Source organism: Ailuropoda melanoleuca, chromosome 15, assembly GCF_002007445.2.
Source record: "Ailuropoda melanoleuca isolate Jingjing chromosome 15, ASM200744v2, whole genome shotgun sequence".
NCBI classification, from domain to species: domain Eukaryota; kingdom Metazoa; phylum Chordata; class Mammalia; order Carnivora; family Ursidae; genus Ailuropoda; species Ailuropoda melanoleuca.
In genome coordinates, this window is record NC_048232.1 from 81,509,715 (window position 1) to 81,530,687 (window position 20,973).

At 46.9% G+C, this 20,973-nt stretch overlaps 2 protein-coding genes across 3 annotated transcripts in view; one reads left to right on the forward strand and one right to left on the reverse strand.

Moving 5' to 3' along the window:
• Positions 1 to 2: 2 nt before the first annotated feature.
• On the forward strand, positions 3 to 11,919 carry KDELR3 (KDEL endoplasmic reticulum protein retention receptor 3; the record flags this gene model as incomplete). The annotated part of the gene is given in 6 exon segments (XM_034643685.1): positions 3 to 25; positions 27 to 55; positions 4,290 to 4,390; positions 8,095 to 8,253; positions 8,900 to 9,152; positions 9,966 to 11,919. Coding segments are annotated over 6 exon segments (606 nt in total), but the record flags the coding sequence as incomplete, so codon positions are not given.
• DDX17 (DEAD-box helicase 17) overlaps positions 10,915 to 20,973 on the reverse strand; it is a 20,012-nt gene continuing 9,953 nt past the window's right edge. The window contains exons 10-13 of one of the 2 annotated variants that reach the window (XM_019794470.2): positions 20,808 to 20,869; positions 19,131 to 19,190; positions 14,954 to 15,190; positions 10,915 to 13,944 (exon numbers count right to left, since the gene is read on the reverse strand). In XM_019794470.2, coding sequence (XP_019650029.1) covers positions 13,439 to 13,944; positions 14,954 to 15,190; positions 19,131 to 19,190; positions 20,808 to 20,869 — 865 coding nt within the window. In that variant the 3' untranslated portion in view covers positions 10,915 to 13,438. Of the gene's footprint in view, positions 13,945 to 14,947; positions 15,191 to 19,130; positions 19,191 to 20,807; positions 20,870 to 20,973 lie in introns of both variants that reach the window. The other variant, XM_019794469.2, reaches the window with a different exon arrangement.

Consider the following 20,973-nt stretch of genomic DNA (forward strand, 5'->3'; position numbering starts at 1 on the left):
ACCTCCTGGCCATGATCTTGCTCCTGGAAGATCTGGAGGTCCAAGTGCTGCTCCGGTGAGGGTCTCCCCGGGCGGCGGGGGGCGGGGGGAGGAGGGGCTGGGCCGCCTGGGTCGCCTAGTCCGCGCGGGCGGGTCGCTGCCGCCTGCCTGCGAGGCCGGGGTGGGGGCTCCCGAATTTCCGTTCAGGGTGAGGACTTGGGCTCGGCGGTGCTTGAAACTTTCTGCACAGCTCAGCTGCAAAGAAAACGTGAACTTGTAGCCTATCAAAGAAGGAGGACCCGTGGAGGTTAGGGAGGAGGTGGGCTGTGCCTCCACTCACCCGCGCCGCCCCTGCCTTGGCACCGCCACCGCTAGTGGGAAGAGGAGGAGGTGACCCCCTCTCGCTCCTGCCAGGGGCTCCCTTTGCTCCGTAGGAGCTGGAGGCCTTAGGCCCAGAGTGGGATCCGGAGGTGGGGGGGGGGAGGTATGCACGCAGGAAATGGCCTCCAATTCCCGGGGCCTTCTCTTTCCTTCCCCCACCACTCTCCCCTGCCCCCTCCACACAGCCCCTGGGGCTGGGCCCTCTTCCCTCCCCTGCCTGCGAGTGGCACAGGCGGCTGTGATGTGGCAGGAGGGACACCAGGCTGGGCCCTGGTGAGCACGGGGCTGCCCCTGAGCAGAAGCCCAGGGATGGCAGGAGAGGCCCCCCTTTGGCCCAGCAGTCTGGATGTCCTGCTGGTGGTTTGGAGAAGTTTCCCGGCGGGACTGGGGGTCGCCGAACAGACTCAGGGCGTTAAGAGGCTGCTCAAGCCTCCTGCAGCCATCTTTGCCCGCTGGTGTCCCGGAGGCACCCATCCTGTGCTTGGCACTGGGGTGAGGGGATACAGAGATGAGTGCGGGCTGGGTGGGGGCGAGGAGGCAGAGAGCAGACCCCTGAAGGCTTCGTGGAGGGAGCCGCTTTGTGCTGGGTCCCGGAGGATGGGCAGGGTGTCGCCCAGGGAGGGTGTGCTGTGTGGAGGGCATTGGGGGTACCAAAGCCCACAGGTCGCAGAGGGCAGGGCATGTCCCCAGGGAGAGCGAGCAGCCCGATTTGGGGGGGGGGTCCATAGGGAGATGAGTGGCAGGGGGGCCAGTGACCAAATGTGAAGCAGGTCACTCTGAAAGCTGTGTGGACCCACCAAGAGAGGAGACAGAGAGCAGCGGGGAGTCTGCCAGTCTGGGAGGCTTGCGGGGGAGGCGGGGGTGGCGGTGAGGTGTGGATGCTGGCATGAGAGGCATTGCCGAGGGAGTGTTCTGGACCTGCAGGCCATCCCAGTTTTTGGTCTCTGGAGAGATAGGCTCTCATGGCCCCTCAGATTCCCACGGGGGGAAGTGAGGCAGGATCCCCTAGAGGCGCTCCCAGCTCAGGTGAGGCGAGGAATCTAGCTGGCTGGGACCTGTCCCTGTACTTCCACGGACGGCCCTGGGCGGGATGAGCAGCCCTGACCAGGAGGGGGCGCTGTTCCCCAGCCCACTCTGTCCGCCCGGCCCTAGGCCCCGGACATAACTGGGGCAGAGCACCTGGGCCTGGGGGAGCTGACTTTCTAGCAGTGGGACACTGCCTGCAAGCAACCGTCGGAGCAACCAATTAAATGATATGGTTTGTTAGACGTGCTCAGTGCTATGGGAAGAGGGAAAGGGCAGCTGGGTGGTGGATCCTGTGTGTGTGTGGAGTGGCGGAGTGGGGTTGGCATAGGACTGGTTGGAATCTGAGGAGGTAAGGTGCCTGGATGCTAGCGCCATCCACCCCGAGATTCAGAGCCTGCTGAGACCCTCCCCACCCCCCACAGAGGTGGGACACTGGGCTTAGTTCTCACTCAGCGACTGACTCACCGTGCAACCTCAGACCTCAGTTTCCCCATCTGTGAAATGGAGGGAGCGCTGCAGTGGGTCCCATATGTGCTCAGTGGACCCATGAGGGACTCTGGCCAGGTACCAGCTCATGTTCTCTTCTGTGTCCTGGGTCTCTGTGCGTGGCTTGCTCTGGTGGAAATTTTTCACTGCTTTCAAGGGAGTGTGAAAACCTTTGTGCTCAGGGGCCCAAGCACTAAGGAAAATGTGAACAAAGCCCGGAAACCTGGCAGGCTACGGCTGCAGAGAGGGAAGGGGTGGGTGAAGGCCGTTGGGGGGAGTGGGTAGCGAATTGTCCCCTACCAGAGTCCCCTCCTGGGCCCTCCGAAATGGTGCTGAGGACCTCTCTGTGGGGCCTCTGTGAGATGGGGTGGCAGCAGGCATAGCCAGAGCTGGCCTTAGCTCAGCATTGCCTCCTGGATTCCACGCCCCGTGCCGGGGGAGGGGGCTCCCTCGCCCACAGCCAGCCCCGCCACTGTAAGTCCCAGTCCCAGACCCCCACGGGCACTCACGTTCTCGCTGGGTCCTGTGTAGCTTCCGTCCGTGCTGTCCCACCTGTGTGAGGCTGCTCCTTTCACCACGAGTGCGAGGCTCAGGCTTGCCATACTGGTAGGAAGGCCGGCACGGGGACCCAGCACCCTCCAGAATGTTAGGGGCTTCAGCAGTATTCATCCTCCGTCTTTAAAATTGTCCCCCTCCCCAAAATGTCCAGCACCAGAGGAAAAGGTAAGGCCCCATTTAGGCGAATAAAGGAACCAGACCCTTAATCAGGTTATGTCACTTCTTGGTGCCAAAGTCCTGGTCATTCCATTACCAATAGGCCATTGGTTGGTAAGTGGGAATAGAGGGGTTTGGCAGCAAGGACAGACTTGGGGAGACCAGTGAGACCCCTGAGGTAGGGCGCCGGGCAGGCAAGGGGCGTGGAAGTGGGGGTAGTGGAGCTGGGGAAGATGGAGGGGGAGGAACACTGGGGAGGGATGCAAGGATGGCCTTTGGTTTCCTGGTTTGAGCATGGAGGGGACAGTGGTGGCATTCGCTAAGGAGGGAGACAGGAGGAGGGGCTTGAGGGGAGATGGTGAGTTTGGTCAGAACTCGGAGGGGAGTCTAGAGCTGGGGCACCCCTGGCGTGTGGGATGAGATGGCACAGGGACAGGGAGAAGCCGGGGTAGCCCTCCAGCCATGAGGTGGCGAGGACAGGAGCGGCCAGGGGCGGCGAGCCAGCAGTGTGGATGGTCACAGAAGCCAGAGGAAGGATGTGGTTCTGAACAGACACCGTTGTCAGCTGGCTCTGGGGAGGTGGGGTGAGTGAGGACAGAGTCGACCTTTGGATCAGAAATCCGGGCATCATTGATGGGAGTGGTTTGCTGAGGTGTCCGGACTGGTGTGGGCTTGTCCGTCCAGCAGGAGGAGCGGGAGGTAGGGCTGGGCTCGCCTTGCCCCGGACCCACCTCCAGGATGTTCCAAAAGTGGCCAGAGGGACATTCAGGAGCATGACAGCTGAGAGAGGATTCTTGGATTGGCTTGTGGAACACAAAAGGGGTGTCGGTGGGAAAATGGGAGAAGTCTGAGTAAAGCCCCGAGTTTGGTCAGCAGTGCTGTGTCAATGCAAATGTCTTGGTTTTGGTAAATGTCCTGTCATTAAGCAAGATGTCAACGTTGGGGGCAGCCAGTGAAGGGTGTACTGCTCTGTACTATCTTTACAATTCTTCTGCCAATCTAAAATTAATTCAAAATAAAAAGTTAAAAAAGAGAGACTGAAGCAGGTGAGGAGATAGCATGAAAAGTATGACCCCAGTTTTGTCAACTTGATGTGTGCACATGCGTCATACGTGAGCCAGCAAAGATCTGGGAGGACGCACACTGAGTCTGGGATTCAGGTGACTCCTGCTTTTTTTAGTTATATCTCTGTATTCTGTTTTTTGTTTTACGAAGGGTAAAAATAGTTATAACTTTTATAACTAAAAAAAAAAGGCATTTTTAATTTTTAAAATTGGGAAAAGAAAACAGAATGCTCTTCTGGCCCTGCTTTTTCCTCCACGAGCTCTGGTCTCCCTGGTGAATTGACACCCTGTAAAGTCCGTGAGTTGCTCTCCCGAAGACAGAGATTTGGGGACCGTCAGTGGAACCCTGGGGGTGGCACGAAGAGAAGCCTCCACCGCACCCCACAGCCTCCCCAGAGCCGGGCTCCGAACCCGGGCAGGCCCATGCCAGGGCGCTGGGAACTCGGTGTGTGTGCTCACGAGAGGAACTCCCCCAGTGGGAAGGCCTGTTTCCTGACCCTCAGAGAGGGACCGTGCGGGGACAGGGTGTTGTCACTGAGTGGGACTGGACACCCTGCAGGCCTTTTCAGCTCGGGCTCTGACTGTCGGTGGGCCTAGGAGCCTGTGTTCTCATCGTCTCCCGTCCTCCTTTGGCCACAGGCATCTCTGGGAAGAGCCAGATCCTTTTCGCTCTCGTCTTCACCACCAGGTACCTGGACCTGTTCACCAGCTTCATCTCCGTCTACAACACGGTCATGAAGGTGAGGGCGGGGTGGTGGCCGAGGGGGCGGGGCGTGCTGAGCCCCACAAACTGAGACGGTGCGCTTGGGAACTCCGGCTGTGGAGGCTGGCGGGCCTGGATGCGAATCCTGACTGTTGTTAGCCCCTGTGGGACCTGGGCTCGGGCGGGGCCTCTGGCCTCCCTGTGTACCTCTCTCTCCTCATCTGCAAAATAAGATAATGCTAGTACTCACCTCAGAGGGCTTGTGGTGAGAATTAAATGAGGTAATACAGGCAAATACACAGTAGCCATCTTGTATATATTTTTAAAGATTTATTTTGAGAGAGAGAGAGATTGAGAACGTGTGGGGGGTGGCGGGGAGGGAGGGACAGAGGGAGAGACTCCCTGCTAAGCTCGGAGCCCAAAGCAGGGCTCAGGCTCAGTCTCAGTCTCAGTCTCACGACTCTGAGATCACGACAGCCAAAACCAAGAGTTAGATGCTTAACCAACGGAGCCACGCGGGTGCCCCAATAGCCGTCATATATTAAACAGTCAGTACGGGTTAGCTATTATAATGGTTCAAAAATAAGCAAAAAAATCAAACATGAACCCTGAGCTTTCAGATGATTCATCTGACATCCATTTGACAGCTGTTTACTGAGCACCTACTATGAGCCGGGTGCTGGAAGAAGACATAGGAGGCAGCTATTCTCATGGAACCTGCACTCTAAGTGGGGAGACAAATAATAAAACGAGCAAGAAAACCTTTGGTTAGGGATGAACCTATGCAAAAAATTAAAATAAGGTGACGTTTCCTTTAATTTAAAAAAAGGTTTTTTTGCTTGTTTAGTCTTTCTTTCTTTCTTTCTTTCTTTCTTTTTTATTTATTTATTTATGCATTTATTTATTCATTTATTTATTTATTTTAAGTAGGGTCCATGCCCAGCTTGGAGACTTGGGTTTGAACTCCTGACCCTGAGATCAGGACCTGAACTAGAATCAAAAGTCAGCCGCTTAACCAATGAAGCCACCCAGACGCCCCATAAAAAAAAAAAAGTTTTAAAAACTGGGTGATGTGATAAGAGAATGAATAGAAAGCTGTTTAGGGAGTATGACCAGGAAGGGCCTCTCTGAAGGGGTGACATACATGTCAAGGTGTGTGTGACACAAGGAACCAGCCGTGGGACGATCAGAGGAAGCGCATTCCAAGCAGGAGGAGAAGCTGGTGCAGAGACCACAAAGCCAGGAGCAAGCTGGGTGTGTTCAAAGGACAGGCGGGAGCTCAGCAGGCGCCGGCAGTGCCGTGGAGGCAGGAGGGCAGACAGCGCGGGTCCCCAGGCTGGACTTCAGTTTGTGAAAGGGAGCTGTGGCTCTGAAGCCTGGCCCGTCTTATAGGAGAAAGTGAGCATCTCTTGGTTCCGCACGGATGTCTTACACTCCCGGCCATAACCGTTAGAGGTTATGTTGGGGTGAGGCATGTTCTGAGCTTTTTAATCAGCCATCCTAGCTCTTTTTTTATTTTTAAAGCTCTGCACCCAACCTGCAGCTTGAACTCACGACCCCAGGATCAAAAGTCCCATGCTCCATTGACGGAGCCAGCCAGTGCCCCTCAGCCGTCCTCACTCTTCAAGGCGACCTAGGTTAGTGAAAGGAGCACAGGTTTCAGAGTCCGTGAACTGGAATGTTACTGCTTGGGTGCTGGTAACAGAGACTTAAAATGAACGTCGTTTCAGGGGCGCCCGGGTGGCGCAGTCGGTTCAGTGTCTGACTCTTGGTTCCGGCTCTGGTCATGATCTCGGGGGTGTGAGGTCGAGCCCCACGTCGGGCTCCGTGCTCAGGTGGAGTCTGCTTAATTCTCCGTCCCTGCCCCTCCCGCTCGTGCTCTCTCTTTAAAATAAAAAGTATTTTTAAAAAGGAGTTATTTTAATAAGATAAAGGCTTATTTTTACCTCACTCGTAACGTGGAGTCTGGCGGTGGGCAGTGCAGGGCTGGGATGGCAGCTCCTTTTAACTTTCTGCTCTGTCGTCTTTAGTGTGACCAGGACTCACAGAAGTGTGATGCATGCCGTTGCTCAAGAGAGCCCCACACTTGGCTTAATGCTTTGCTGTTGCCATCTTGAAATTTAATTCTTTAAGAGGCCCTGCAAATTATACAGAGTCCAGAAGTGACATCTACCTTCAAGGTTGCCTCAGGGTCACAAAATGGATGCTAGAACTCCTTACCATCACATCACATTCTGGGCAGGGAGGAGGAAGAAGGGGAGAAAGCAATAGGGTGTCTGCCAGCTGGGCAAGCCCTTTGTAAAGAGCTTTCTCCAAACTGTACCCAGTGACTTTCACCTGCATGTTACTGACCATCCTTATCTGCAGAGGAGGCTGAGAAATGTAGTTTTTAGTTGGGCGTATCATCTAATAGTTCCATTTTTAAGGAAGAAAGGGTATGTGAGGGGAGTTGTACATATGTTGCAGGACTACTGTGAAGACTATATGAGAGAATATATGTAAAGTGCCTCGCACCCAGCAGATACTTAACCAAGGCAAGTTCTCTCTCCCCTCCATATCGGAGATGTGCCTTTGGGATTCCAGGCATCTTGTTGGAATGGACGGTGTTGTCATCTGTGGGGTGTTAACTGTGTGAACTTCGGTGTGAGGTTCTAAAATCACGGTCTTAAAGTCAACACAGAAATAGCAACCACCTCCTTGCTTAGTTCTTTCCTCTGCCCAAGGGTCTGACTTGGACGGCCCTGGGAGGGGCTGCAGACCCAGCCCTCGGCATGGCTGAATGAGTTGTAGGAACCTCAGTTTCTCCATTTGTGAAATGAGGAAGTGATCACCACTTCATTGGTTCATTCATTCCAGCATGTTTTGTGCTGGGCCCTGAGTTAGGGGCTGGGGATTCGGAGGTGGACATGAAGTCAGGACCCTCTTACAGAAATCACCTCCCATAGGGGAAAGAGACTGGTACACAGACATTTACAGAACATGTGTTCGTGGGTGGCAGTGAATGTGTTCCCATGGGGCTATGGTGACACAAAGTGTATTTATTTGCCTCATTCTGGTGAGAAACTAATCTGAGTTTTAAAGTACAAATAGGAGTTCTCTAGGCCGGTGAGTTCCTGGACTAGCAGCATCAGCATTACATAGGAACTTGCTAGAAATGCAGATCTTCAGGCCTACTTAGACCTACTAAATCCATAACTCTGGGGGCAGGAGGGAAAAAGGCGTCCATTTATGTGATTCTGATGCATACACAAATCTGAGAACCTCTGGCCTAGCAGGTTAGAGGCCGAACCATAAAACCATCACATGCTGGAGAGGAGCTTTTCTAAGGAGCAAGCATCAACTGATTCAAGGATGTCAGTCCCTGGTACAAGAATGCTCACAAGTCACTGAGGCAGGTCCAGGGGTTTGAGTTAAGAGCCCTGGAATTCCAGCCACTGCTAAATCCCCAGACAGAGACCAACCCTGGTCTTCTCCCTGATGCTTTGTAGTAAGAAAAGACCTGGGCACCTTTGAGTCTCATGGTTAGTGCCATCAGTCCCCATTAGAAGCATGGAGTTGCTTAACAAAAGGGCCATTAGCTTCAGAATCTAGGCCAATGACTCAAAGAAATTGCACGCACACTTCACTTTGTCCCCCTTGGGGCAGCGCACTAGCCCTCTGTCAGGTCCCAACTCCGGGACTTGGAAGCCCAGCAAATAGGTTGGAAAATGACTTGATTCCCATGTGTCTTTCCCTTGTTAGGTGGTTTTTCTCCTCTGTGCCTATGTCACAGTGTACATGATCTATGGGAAATTTCGGAAAACATTTGACAGTGAGAATGACACATTCCGCTTGGAGTTTCTTCTGGTCCCCGTCATTGGCCTCTCCTTCCTTGAGAACTACAGTTTTACTCCCCTGGAGGTAAGGGAAGGGACCCAGGGTATTAATTCTGAAAGGTAAACACGTTCCCTAACATCCTTCCCTCTGGATCGTTTGTATTATCTGGGCTTGCTTTTTGGTACAGCCGTGACTATTACTCATATATTGTTATAAGTTTAAAAATTGGTAATTTGAAAATGGGCACATCCAAATAGTCATTATGTTAACAAAGGAGGCATCACAGCACCACTTACGGCTGCTGAGACCTTCTGTCCAACAGATGCTACTAGAGCGCAGTCCGGGCTGAGATTTCAACTCAGTAGGTCTGGGCTGCGGCCCAAGAATCTGGGGGGCTGAAAACATACCACCAGCAAGTCCCGATGCCAGTGCTCACGGACTGCATTTTGAGAAACTACGGCTTCAATTAAGATGAGTTTAGACAACAAAGTCCTACAACAATTAAAAATTACCTTCTAAAGAAATATTCATGTGATATAAAAAAAACAGTTTGCTTCAATCTTTTATTGAGAGACAGGGGTGGAATGGTACACTGATTATTTCAGAAACTTTTTTGCTTCACTAGATTATTCCAGTAAACATACTATTTTAGTAATTACATTTTTTTTTAAAGAAATGGCCCCCTTCATGGTCTTGATCCACCTCCTCTGGCCACTTCTCTTTGGCTCAGATCCTCTGGACTTTCTCTATCTACCTGGAATCGGTGGCCATCCTGCCCCAGCTCTTCATGATCAGTAAAACGGGAGAGGCTGAGACCATTACTACTCACTACCTGTTCTTTCTGGGGCTCTACCGGGCCCTCTACCTGGCTAACTGGATCAGGCGGTACCAGACGGAGAACTTCTATGACCAGATTGCAGTGGTGTCTGGGGTGGTACAAACCATCTTCTACTGTGACTTCTTCTACTTGTACGTGACCAAAGGTAGGTGCCGGAACAGGGCAGGGCTGCTGGCACAGGGAGTTCCCAGTCAGTATGAGGGGATCTGGAGGTGAATGTATAGATCCAAGTCTCTGCCCCTCGTGGTGCTTTTATTTCAGTGATGAAGATGAACAAGTCTTTTCAGGAAACAAGTACCATGAAAAAACACAGACCAGTTAGCTACTGTATGTACTGTGCAAACACTGTATAGAGAGAAGACAACTATGGGAGGACATCTGGTGTAATACTTGGTTAGGAAAATATAGGAGAAACGTTCCACAGAATAGCTTATGGAGGAGCCCCGAGATTGGAACCAGGTCGGTGTGACAAAGGCTAGTGTGGTCACAACCTGTTAAGCTGGAGAGGTCAGAGGTCAAGCAAGATCGGTGTGGGGGGGGTTACAGGTTTGCACTGCCAAGTGCTAAGTACCAAGTAGAAAGCTACAAAACCAGCCCAGGAGCTGCTGTGGAGAGTAAAAGGCAGCCAAGCGGGGAGACTAGGGATGGGGCAGTGGCAGTTCAAGAGGTCACCCGTGTGTGGACAGATGTCCAGTGGAGAGGCACTGGACAGAGGTGAAAAAGAAATGGAGGCCAACTAATGAGTTTATGGCCTAAGGGAAAGTGGGATCAGTAACCAAGACTGGAGGCACGGGTGGGGGTGCATTACTGAGTCTGTAGTTAACCGGGGATGAAGTTTCCCCCTTGGCTTCAACAGCTGAACAGCTATTATGAACTAGGGATCAGGGACACTGCAGTTAATAAGGGAGTCTTTTCATCATTGTGATCAATTCTAATTTCATCTCCCATTTTCTTCTAGTCCTTAAAGGAAAGAAGTTAAGTCTTCCAATGCCAATTTGAGGGCCCCAGAGATGGTTCTAACACCTTAACAAGGACACTGAACAAACTATTTGAAATGTTCTCCTGGACTTCTACAGAGCTCGGGCCAAATGTTAAAATGAGAAAAATGCTTAGTGTGAATTTCAGCAAAGCACTGATCATTCTACCTAGAAGACGTTCTCACCAATCTGTCCCTTAAATTATAGCAATAGAAAACCTAGGCCAATTATACAAGCATGGTGCCTCACATCAACTGGGTATCAAGGAATCTTAGGTGCTTAACCCATATATGGGTCAAACTATTGCTCCCCAAAGTCCTAGTGTGAGCCTCATGCTAAGGAACAAGTCAATCCCATCCGGAAAGATGTCTGTGTATAAGCCAAATGCCCCTAAAGAGCAGACTTCGAGTACCAGATGCGTGCGATTTGATGGTCTATTCACTTTCCAGACCAAGTTGAGGGAGTGATTGATACAGAGGTGATCTAGTCTTACAGGTGTACGTGTTACTTCACTTCTAACCTGCCTTTAAGCCACAAGCGAAAGCCAAGTTTATCAGCTTTGGCTAGACTTAAGTAGTTTCCCGCCTCACCTTTAAAACAGACTTGGGTCTTGCTATGGTTCACAGCAGCTGCACACAGTACTTTAACCCCAGTAACCTAGGCAGGTATGATGACCATGACAACCATTTACCAACGAGGAAACAAATGCCTAAGCCTTCACCTACTAGGTGCCTGGCCTTGTTGCTTTGTGACTCAGATTTTTCCATTAAGACCGATCAGTCCCACTTCCCTGTCACATTTTTAGGTGCTAAGGTGATTACTCAATCCAACACCCCCCCCAAGCTTGGTCTTGAAGCAAATAAAAACTATTAAGAAAACTACTACTGGACTAGAAGAGTCAGAGTTTTCAAGCAATAAAAAGTTCACACCTTATTGTCAACAGTGTTTTATTTATACCTACAAAAGAAAACAAGATGGTATCAAAAGGACAATTTACAAACTAAGAATAGTAACATAGCTCTTAGCATCCTGTGCCTGAACATCACACATCTACAATCTTTCAAGTCTTAACGCAACAGGAATGTGTTCAGAGACCAGCAAGAACATGAATACAGCACTGATCCCAAGCGAAAGCCACCAACCTTTTAGATGAGAGAAGTCCACACAATGAATTGTTAGGGAGGAATTGGGGAGAAGCAGCCCCGTAGCTTAGTATTGAAATCCTTTCCCTAAATGAGTTTCAACCATGACTGCAACAACTACCATCCCATGAGGACTCTTCTGCTCATGTTCTGAAGCAAAGGCAGAACCTGAATTATGAGTGACAGAGAAGCGGAAATTATTCTAAAGCTATAGAGGAAAAACTGCTAGATTTCAATTGTGCTCAGGCCACAATAGCTTTCAAGACTTGGAATATGCTGTTGTTCTGATTTATGACATCTCTGGCGGAAGAAGGGAAGCAAGCAGCAGACTAAATACCACCTGCTTGCCCAGAGACCTTTCCCACAAAGGGATGCTTTAAGACCCGCAAGATAAAAGTAGGACACCCCTTGTGGTGGCACCTCTGTTTAAAAAACAATCAAGAATTTTGGTGTAGAAAGAAATATCTATAATGGACTGGTCAGTGCTTACACCAAAAAGTTATTATTTTTTTTTTGGCAGGGGGTGAGAGGGCACTTTGGTTTTTAAAGCACGGAGCAGTTTTGCCAAGTTTCCTGTGCCTACCATCCTCCCTCAGCCTCAACTTCTAGAAGGGGAAAAAAGAACTGAAGTTTAGGAAGAAGAAAGTGTGTGTGGGGGGGGAGGGGGAGACGACACGTCAGAGTTCTCACATGCGTCCGTGTCAGCTGATGCCGACAACCTACCTGTATGCCGCACAGTCAAGCACACTCTCAGAACCCTCAGAAACCATCCCTTCTCTCTCCCTGAAGAATTTTAAAAACAAAAAACAAAACAAAAAAAAACCCCTCAAGTATTTAGATATTACAAACCAGCATGCACCCTCAGGCCTTAGCCAAAGGATGCAGTGGAGCCTTCCCCCTTTAACTACATTGTTAATGAACAATACCAACAATAGCACAAAAAATGAATAGTCTAACACTGGGTATGGAAGAGGGTTCTGGGGCTGTCTGATCTCCCTGTCCTGTTACAGTGAACGCAGAGCAGAAAATTCCTTCTAGGCCCATGTGCTACAGAAGTCTCAGTAAACAGTATCACTATGAAGGGGACAAACTCACCTACCTTCAGGAGGAAGGAAAGTGAGGACTTAGGCTTTAGTCCTCTGTAACTTAAGCACTACCTACCTGTAAAAAGCTGAGTGCAAAAGGATGCTGAAGAAATTTTACATCCCAAAGCTGTTACAAAGCACTGCACAGAAGAGTATGAAGAGAATTAAGAGCTTTCTTAACGGACCCCAAAGGTTCTTTATTCAAGATAATTTGGCCAAAAGGGCTGAGTAGCTAGCAAAGAGGTGCTTTTATTCTAGCTCTACAGATACTGAATTTAAAAATAAAATTTGCCACTGAGTATATTCTGTTTATAATTAAAGGTGGTTTTTATACTGCAGGTGAGTGCATACTTAACTGGTTAAGTTATTAACTGGTTAATAAATTTTCAGTGAGCATTTATGTTCACTCTGCTCAGAGCAGCTATCTAGTTGGAAAATGTTTGTCACAGATGGTCCCTGGTTACATGGGGAAAAAAAACAGGCAGCTTCCACCCAGATGCTGAGATGCTACATTTAACCATTGCAATAAACACTTGGGGTTCTTAATTTAAAAGATACACTTAAACTCAAAAATTCAATGTCTAACTGGACTAAAATGGTTATTTTTCAGTAATTGGGAAGGGGCAAGGCAGATATAAGGGAGACAAAACCAATTAGGAATTTTTTTAAACTGTCAAATGCACTTAACAAGCAATCAGCCAAAATGACAATGGCAAAAGCACTGTCTTAAAAACTCTCAGGCCTGAGGAACATTAAAAAAGCATTACAGAAAATGTGCAGGCAATTCCCTCTTGGTTTTCTAACCCAGTAATGAGAGCAACCTAAAGCACAGATGCCATATTCTTCTGCAGAATTCAACCCTCTACCCTCCCCCCAACCCCCCCAACTCAGGACAACAACAAAAAAGGGCTCCCACAAAAGGGCCTAATACCTTTTAAGATGAAAAATAGCTCAAGTATCCTCAACATGCAAGAAGTTGGGGGGGGATCTCTTCCAGTCAGCTATATATATATGTTTTTACAAAATCTATTATTACAGACTGGATCATTTTGGCGGACAGAAGAAACCTGGCAGTGAATTCTAACTAATCTGCATGAAAGACAAATCACAATGGTTGGGGAAAAAATAAAAAAGAAAAAGAAAGAAAAGGGGAAGAGAAAAAAAAGGGAAAGACAGCGTTCCTTTAACTGCAGTAAGTCTGCACAAGTCACTACCACTTGAGTGGCTTCATTTCCGTGAAGGAGGAGGGGGAGGAGGGGGAGGAGGGTACTGGTAGGCAGTCTGCCCCATGTAACCTATCATATTGGTAGCTCCCGGAGGCTGTGCAAACTGTTGTGACATCAGTGGCTGTGGCTGCTGCCCAGACCGGCCTATCCCACTAAACTGCTGGCTAGAGCTCTGTGAACTTCTCCCAGTTGAGGTGGTGCTACTGGCCCCATAAGTGCCAGCGCCATATTCTTGGGCTGTATAGCCACTGGTGCCATAGGCAGCTGCCCCATATGTGCCTTGACCATAGGTGTATTGGCCTGCTTGTGCTCCAAAAGCAGAATTTGGGCTTCCATAGCCACTGCCGTTAGCATAACCGGCTCTATCGGTTTCACTACGATCCCGATAGCTCGCAGAGTCTCTCCGGCCACCATCCTTGACTCCTCGAAGCCTCCGGTCACACTCATCCTGATACATCAGATTGGGATTGTTGGCTGAAGAAGTGGTCCGGTATCGAGAACGACCTCCTGAGGGGAGGACATGAGATATTTTTAATGCCAGATATACAATCCAAACACAATCAGATGTAAAAACTCTACGAGGCACAAGAGTATTCAAACTTCTTTCTTGCTCTCTAGCTAGGCCAGCCTCCAAATCTGTTACTTTAAAAACTATACAAAAATTTGATTCGTTAATAGGACATACTCAAAAGAATGGTGAACGTTAAAGGTCATTCAACTTCTCACCGTTTTAGGTCCTTTTTCCCCTGAGGATTTACCAAGAAAACACAGTCTTCGAAATGCAGGAACAATGGTAAAGAAGTTTAGGTGACTTACCACAGGTTAAAAAACACACACAAACAGCTAGGTTCGGACCACCCTACCTGGCACACAGTGGTTCTCAAATGCTGCTTTGTGGAGCTAACTGTATCGTAATTACCTCACAAGCTGTGGAATCCTAGGCTCAATTCCAAACCCACTTAAAAAACAAAAACCTTATTATTTAAGAAACTTCTCAGATAATTTTAACAGCTTCAGCACGCAGAAAGTCTGGGACAAAGTAATACCAAACTGGTAGTCAAGAAGCCCCGATCCTAGTATATTTTGCAACTATCCAATTTTCAGATTCATTAACTATGCCTGTTTCTATTAATCATAAAATGGTATAAAATTACTCTTCACCTGAAAAACCAAAAACCTAACATACACTAAGGCTTTTGAAGGTATTAAAAGCAACCAGAATTCAGCTTAATTTTGAACATGCACCATGTGCTTCAAAACACAAGTCAGTTTTATATTACTGTCTATGGAAATACTGGGCTGCAAAAGGAGGAAAATCATGGCAGCCCCCCTCCCCCTTCACGTGATCTTCCTTAGAAGAGATTATGAAAAACTACTCATCACTGTCCTCTGTTACTAAGCAACATACCCAAAAGCCTTCACAGGACTTGGGGGGGAAAAAAAAAGAAAAGACAGACACAATGAGCACAAAAAGATACCTTGGCAGTACCTGGAGAACTCCAGGACTTACCCTTACCCCCTCCTCCGCCGCCTCCTCTGTGGTCCACCAATTGCATCAGCTTTGGATTGATAGCCTGATTAGCCTCTTCCAGCACTTTGATCAGCTCTCTGGCCTGCTTTAGGTTCCCTGGGGTGAAGAACGTGTAGGCGGTGCCCTTGTTGGTGCTACGGGCTGTTCGGCCAATACGGTGCACATAATCCTCTGAACTGTTTGGATAGTCATAGTTGATCACAAACTTGACATCTTCCACATCTTCAAAGCCAACGATGAGTCAGTGTGTAGGTTGATGTGTCAGGGAAAGAGAAGGTAAAGGACATGCCAACAACAGGTGGGAAGCACGAATGCAGATGACAGCAAGAGGAAAGAAGATTAAGTTAGTAACCACTCTGCACAGGAACAAAGAAAGACTCATCCCAACAGAGTAAAAGAGGATTAATGATTCTTGGGACATGCACAGGAAGTGGTGTCTTTATCAGCTATAAAATCCTAAAGGAATCCCATCCAACCATCCAAACTCCTGCCTCTTCATTTTAACCAATATACCAGCAGGAATTGTACCGAATTCCAGTTCCTTTTCAAAACTGGAAATTCTACGTAGAAAGTAAGTGGTATCACCAATAAGGTACAAGGTCAAATTACTTCTACTCTGTTGGGAGAAGCCTGGCAAAATCTTCCAGTAATATAACAAACTTACCTTTAAAACCAGTCACAGAGCAAAATGAAAAAAGAAACTTTATATACTTTATTACTACATTTTCAAGGAGACTTAATTGAAATACTTTTATTAAAAAATGTTTGCTCTCATATTTAAAAAAGTTAAGTACACACCTATTTTCCTTTGCAGAATTATCCGAATTATCTTCCCCTCTCAATTACTGCAAGAGCACATTACACTAAAATTTCACTGTACTACCAAGCCCAGCTCTGCCAAATGAGGTTTTTGTTTTTTTTTGTTTTTTTGTTTTTTTTTGCTCAACTCAAGGTTATTTCAACTCAGTACTTGCTTTAATTATTGCAGATTGTCTACATAACCTGGGAAATTAAATAGCCAAAGAGGGTGGGAAAAACCATGAAACCTTGAGACACAGTTTAATGTTCTATCCACTGCTGGGAATTGGGTTGAATAACCTCCTAATACTTAAAGTATGTAAATGTTAGTGTAATGCTTTCAGCTAAATGTATATTTTTACCTACTTAAACAAACAAATCTAATATAACAAAGAATCCTAATGTTTTGTGGAAAAAAATCTGCATTTTACAAAGAATATTCAGAAAATATCCTAGATAAAACACAGATTTTTGTGATATAAATAATTAAAAAACATTCTCTGTTTGTTACCAGACCGATGCACACTCCCTCCTCCTTTGGGAAACCGCTGCAGCCGATCCCGTCTCTTTGCCTTTTATTTTTGGCGGCCTCCTTTCGAAAACTCCGCCTTCTGACACGGGACCACTGGAGCGCGGGGAGCATGCATCAAGGGTCCGTGGCAGTGAGAAGTCCCCACACACGCTCGCTCTGTGAACTGGCTTAGATGCTTCTCTGTAGCCCCATTTGGTTGCCAAGCGCCGGAGAACCTGGGTTCGGGTAAAAATTTCAGGTCCTCCAACGCCTCCCCCAAGGATAATTGGGGTGATTGTAGAAAAAAATAATTAATAAAAAAATGTAAGTTACATCCAAAGGGTCAGACTGCATCTATTGCCCAGACTGGATTAATTTCAGGGGGAAAGGGGAGATGATTAAAAAAAAATTCAGCTGTTGTTAAAGGGCCTGTGAAGAAAGGGGCATTATGTCTGTTTCTTATTACAGTAAGGCTCCTCAGTCTTTACTGACCCCTAAAGTCCTGAAATCACACCAGAAAGACGAGAAGGCAGTTATCACAGGGGGCAGCGTGAGTCTCCGGCTAGGGTCGTTGATGCAACAAAGGAAAAACAAAAATGTACAGGGCCAGGATGGACAGAAGGTGGGGGATGGGAAATTATGCTCCATGGCCGCATCTTCAGAGCTAGGATAATGCTCCTTCATCAGTCCCATGGTGTCAGTCCATGGGCAGCAGAGCAGAGGGACTGCACTGAATACACAGATGTGTGCTTTCCTAGCAGAAAGCACTGGGGACTGGAGTCAACAGATCAGAAACTAAGACTTGGGAGTATTTCTGGAGGGGTTCACCAGGGGACAGATGTGGTGCCAGGTCTTCATACTAGAAAGGTGTCCTGTGTGAATACACATAGAGCTGGCTGCGGGCACATAGGAGCAAGCGCAGAATTTGGTTTTCTCCAGTCAAGCCTGCACTGATGTTATTTGTGCACTGCCACATTATTATCTTGCTGCCTTTAGAGAAGATGCTGTAGCAGGGTAAGAAATTGAAAAGTTATTGTTTTGGCCAGCTGCCTAAGATAACAACTTTTTTGTCTGACAAGCCCTAGGACATGGCCTGATATCCAATCACTAATGGGGAGGGACTGGGACTAGCCAACAGGCTCATCTAGAGCTGCTTCGGGCCAATGTAGATTTGCCTCGGCCATGTACTGAGTGATCTGCAGCTGATATCAAAGCTTCTGTTAAAAAACAAAACAAAATAAATTCAATACTTTTAGTTTCACAGTGTGTAGTTTAAACGAAAAAAAAAAAAAAGGAAAAATTAAAACTATCCCAGTGGAAAGGGAATAGTGGCTTCCTGAGGATGACTATCATACAACTATGGGAAGTGAAGAACTTACCTGAAGGGAACATTTAAGAGGCCATCGCTCGACAGGAAGTGAAAAAAGGCCTGGTGACTCAGCTGAAAATTACACCCCTGTCTGTGAGGTAGAAGCCTTCACTTTCCAGGATCTTGTAGGACCTTGGTCAGCGTTCTGCCATTTTGGTGGGTTTTCCCCCTCCTTTTGATTTTTACAAGGCAGCAAACAAAGGGGCCCAAAACAAGCACTGATGCTGAGTAACAAGAAACAGACTCAGGTACCTTCCCTCTCCCCTCACTTGGATGAGTGGGGGTGGGATGAAGAGTCTAAATTATTCTAATGGTAGCCAATTGATTTGGTTTAGAAATGCAGGGGGAAAAGGAACAAATATTTTTAATTGTCTAGGCAAGATGCACAAAGAAGCTACCAGCACATAGCAAGCCTGTTTAAAAACCACCATCACTGAAAGCTTTTGTGTAAACTGCTTTCAGGCCTCAGCCTCTTCTCCCAACAGGCCCGAGTTCTAACCGCACAGATCCAGACATGACCTCAGAGGGCAGAGACAGTTTTCAGTCATGGCTGCAGGTCACCACCTCTGAAGGAGGGAATGATGAGTGCAATGTATAGAAAGCCTTCATTCTTTTGTATCCCGGTTGAACACTTATCCACTTTATGTTAAGTATTACAAGGGAATATGGTACTTCTCACCTTACTAGGCAAGAAATTCAATACCTGTCAATAATTTAAAAATCTTTGTGATAAAAATGTCATCTTTTTCTAATATAAAGGTTTGAATTATACCTGGTTTACCTCAGAGTAACGGGATAAAGTACCACAAAATAGTTTATAAATCTTAAATCATAATGGGTGGAAACTCCAAAAGAACACGAGCTTCAAATGAAGTTCTTAAATTGGAAGACAGCACACTGATGACAGAAACATGGGTGGGAAGAGGGGATAACTGAGTGTACACGATAATTTTACGCCAGTAAATACATTGGGCAATAGAGATTTAACTGCTGAATGGTAACACATTTATAGACTTATTTAATCCAAGAATGTATTATGTTAGCATTCATGGAATTGAACTTCCACATATACATCTAGCACAGATAGACTGGTATAGGGAGAACTGTGGACACTAGCTTCTAAGAGCCAGGTTGAATCAGGCTCTTTCTATCCAGCCAGAAAGTAGAATAAAACCAAGAAGAAGCTAAGCTGTTCAACTGAATGTCTCCTGTCCCTCTAACTGTTTGAATAGTCATGCCTAGGCCTTGCTGCAGACCAAAGCCTGTTTGTCAGGAGCAGGAAGAGACTTTGAAAATAAAAGGAAAAACAAAACAAAACCACCAAGGTTAAAAAAAGTTGGGGGGGGAGGGGGAGAGAAAGCCACACTTTGTATTCTTCTCTTTTAAATATTTATCTAAACACACGTATATACAACTCTAATTTGGAATGACAAAGCTTTAAACCAAAAAATATACCATTGACAGAGACACCTATCTATACAAACCTAGCCCACGGGAGGCTACATCCGTGGCAATGAGGATGGGAGCCTTTCCTGAACGGAATTCTGTAAAACAAGCATAGTACCATGAAAGCCAAGTTATACAATCAAGGCTAAAAGATTATCTTTATAAAATGACTGTACAACCATTTCTAGCTATCTGGCCCTTTTATTTTACCACGTTAAACTTCAAATAATGGTGTCAAAACATGCCAAACTCTTTTAAATTAAAGAGAAACAGTACTTTGAAAATCTTTATTATACTCACTTTTAGCAGCGGAACAGACAATAAACTACCTCTAATAATGAAGTACTATTAAAACTCTGTAGCAATTCATAACAAAATTAAAATAAGCTAGAATTTTCCCTTAAATTATGACACTGAAGTTACCTTCCAAAATAATACCAAAAGTAGAGGGCAGGGAGAGGAAGCAAATTTAAAGATGTGGAGTCAAAGGAGAAACCCTACTTTTCTCTGCCCTCAAGTCCTGGCCCTGAGATCCTACAACCCTTGTACACAGAGATGCTACGAAGTGTCTTTTATTCTTAGTCTTTGACCTCGCCTGTTTCCTGACACAGAGACCCCAAGTCCCTCAGAATTTCCTGAGTGATCACAGTACCTTTTGTGCTGAGGCACTACTTAATGGAATCCTGGAGAGCTTCAGGATTGGGGCTGGTCATGGGAAAGACCAAGCTATGATTATAAGATTGTAAGAGCTTGGAACTTTCAGCCCTACCCACCCCCCATTCCTAGAGAAGGGGAGAGGGACTAGAGAGTGAGTTATCATCAATCAGGCCAATGCTATGAAGCCTCCATAAAATCCCAAAAGTAGGAGCACCTGGGTGGTGTAGTCGGTTGTGTATCCCAACTCTTGGTTTCGGCTTGGATCATGATCTCAGGGTCGTGAGATTGAGTCCCACACAGGACTCCGAGCTCAGCGCAGAGTCAGATTGAGATGCTCTCTCCCTCTCACTCTACCCCTCCCCCTGCTCACCTGTTCTAAAATAAATCTTAAAAAAAAAAAAAAAAAAAAAAACCACCCACCAAAAGTACAGGGTTTGGGGAGCTCTCCAGATTGATGAACATTACATCATCAGGACATTAATAACGACAAGACCTTATTAAATAAACGATGGTCTAAGTTACAAAAAAGTGTAAACAGCCAGCATTATTGACCTTCAAGGACAGTAGAGATATGCTAAAAAACGTCCCTAATACTTAATTAATGAGAGCAGAGATAGGCAAACTCTGGCCTACGGATTAAATCTGGCAGTATCTATTTTTACTATTTTATTGCAACACAGAAAAGCTGTTTCTTTACATATTGCCTATGACCATATTTTTGCTACATCAGAGCTAAATGACTGTTGACAGTCTGCAAAGCAGAAATATTTTCTTTTTTTTTTTTAAAGATTTTATTTATTTATTTGACAGAGATAGAAAGACAGCCAGCGAGAGAGGGAACACAAGCAGGAGGAGTGGGAGAGGAAGAAGCAGGCTCACAGCAGAGGAGCCTGATGTGGGGCTCGATCCCAGAACGCCGGGATCACGCCCTGAGTCGAAGGCAGACGCTTAACCGCTGTGCCACCCAGGCGCCCCAGAAATATTTACTTCTTGATCCTTTACAGAAAGTCTGCCCATCCCTAAAATAGAGTACCGACAATGTTTAGTTTTGAACTCACCATTAAGTACCCAATCTCTTTCTGGTTGACTCTTGTCTCCATGGATACACATAGCTGGCCAACTGTCAGAAGAAAAGCGACCAATATTTCAGAAATCTTTAAAAAAAGAGGAAAACTAAACTTTAAGAAGAAGTGCTACCACACGGAATTGTGATGGTTTATTAAG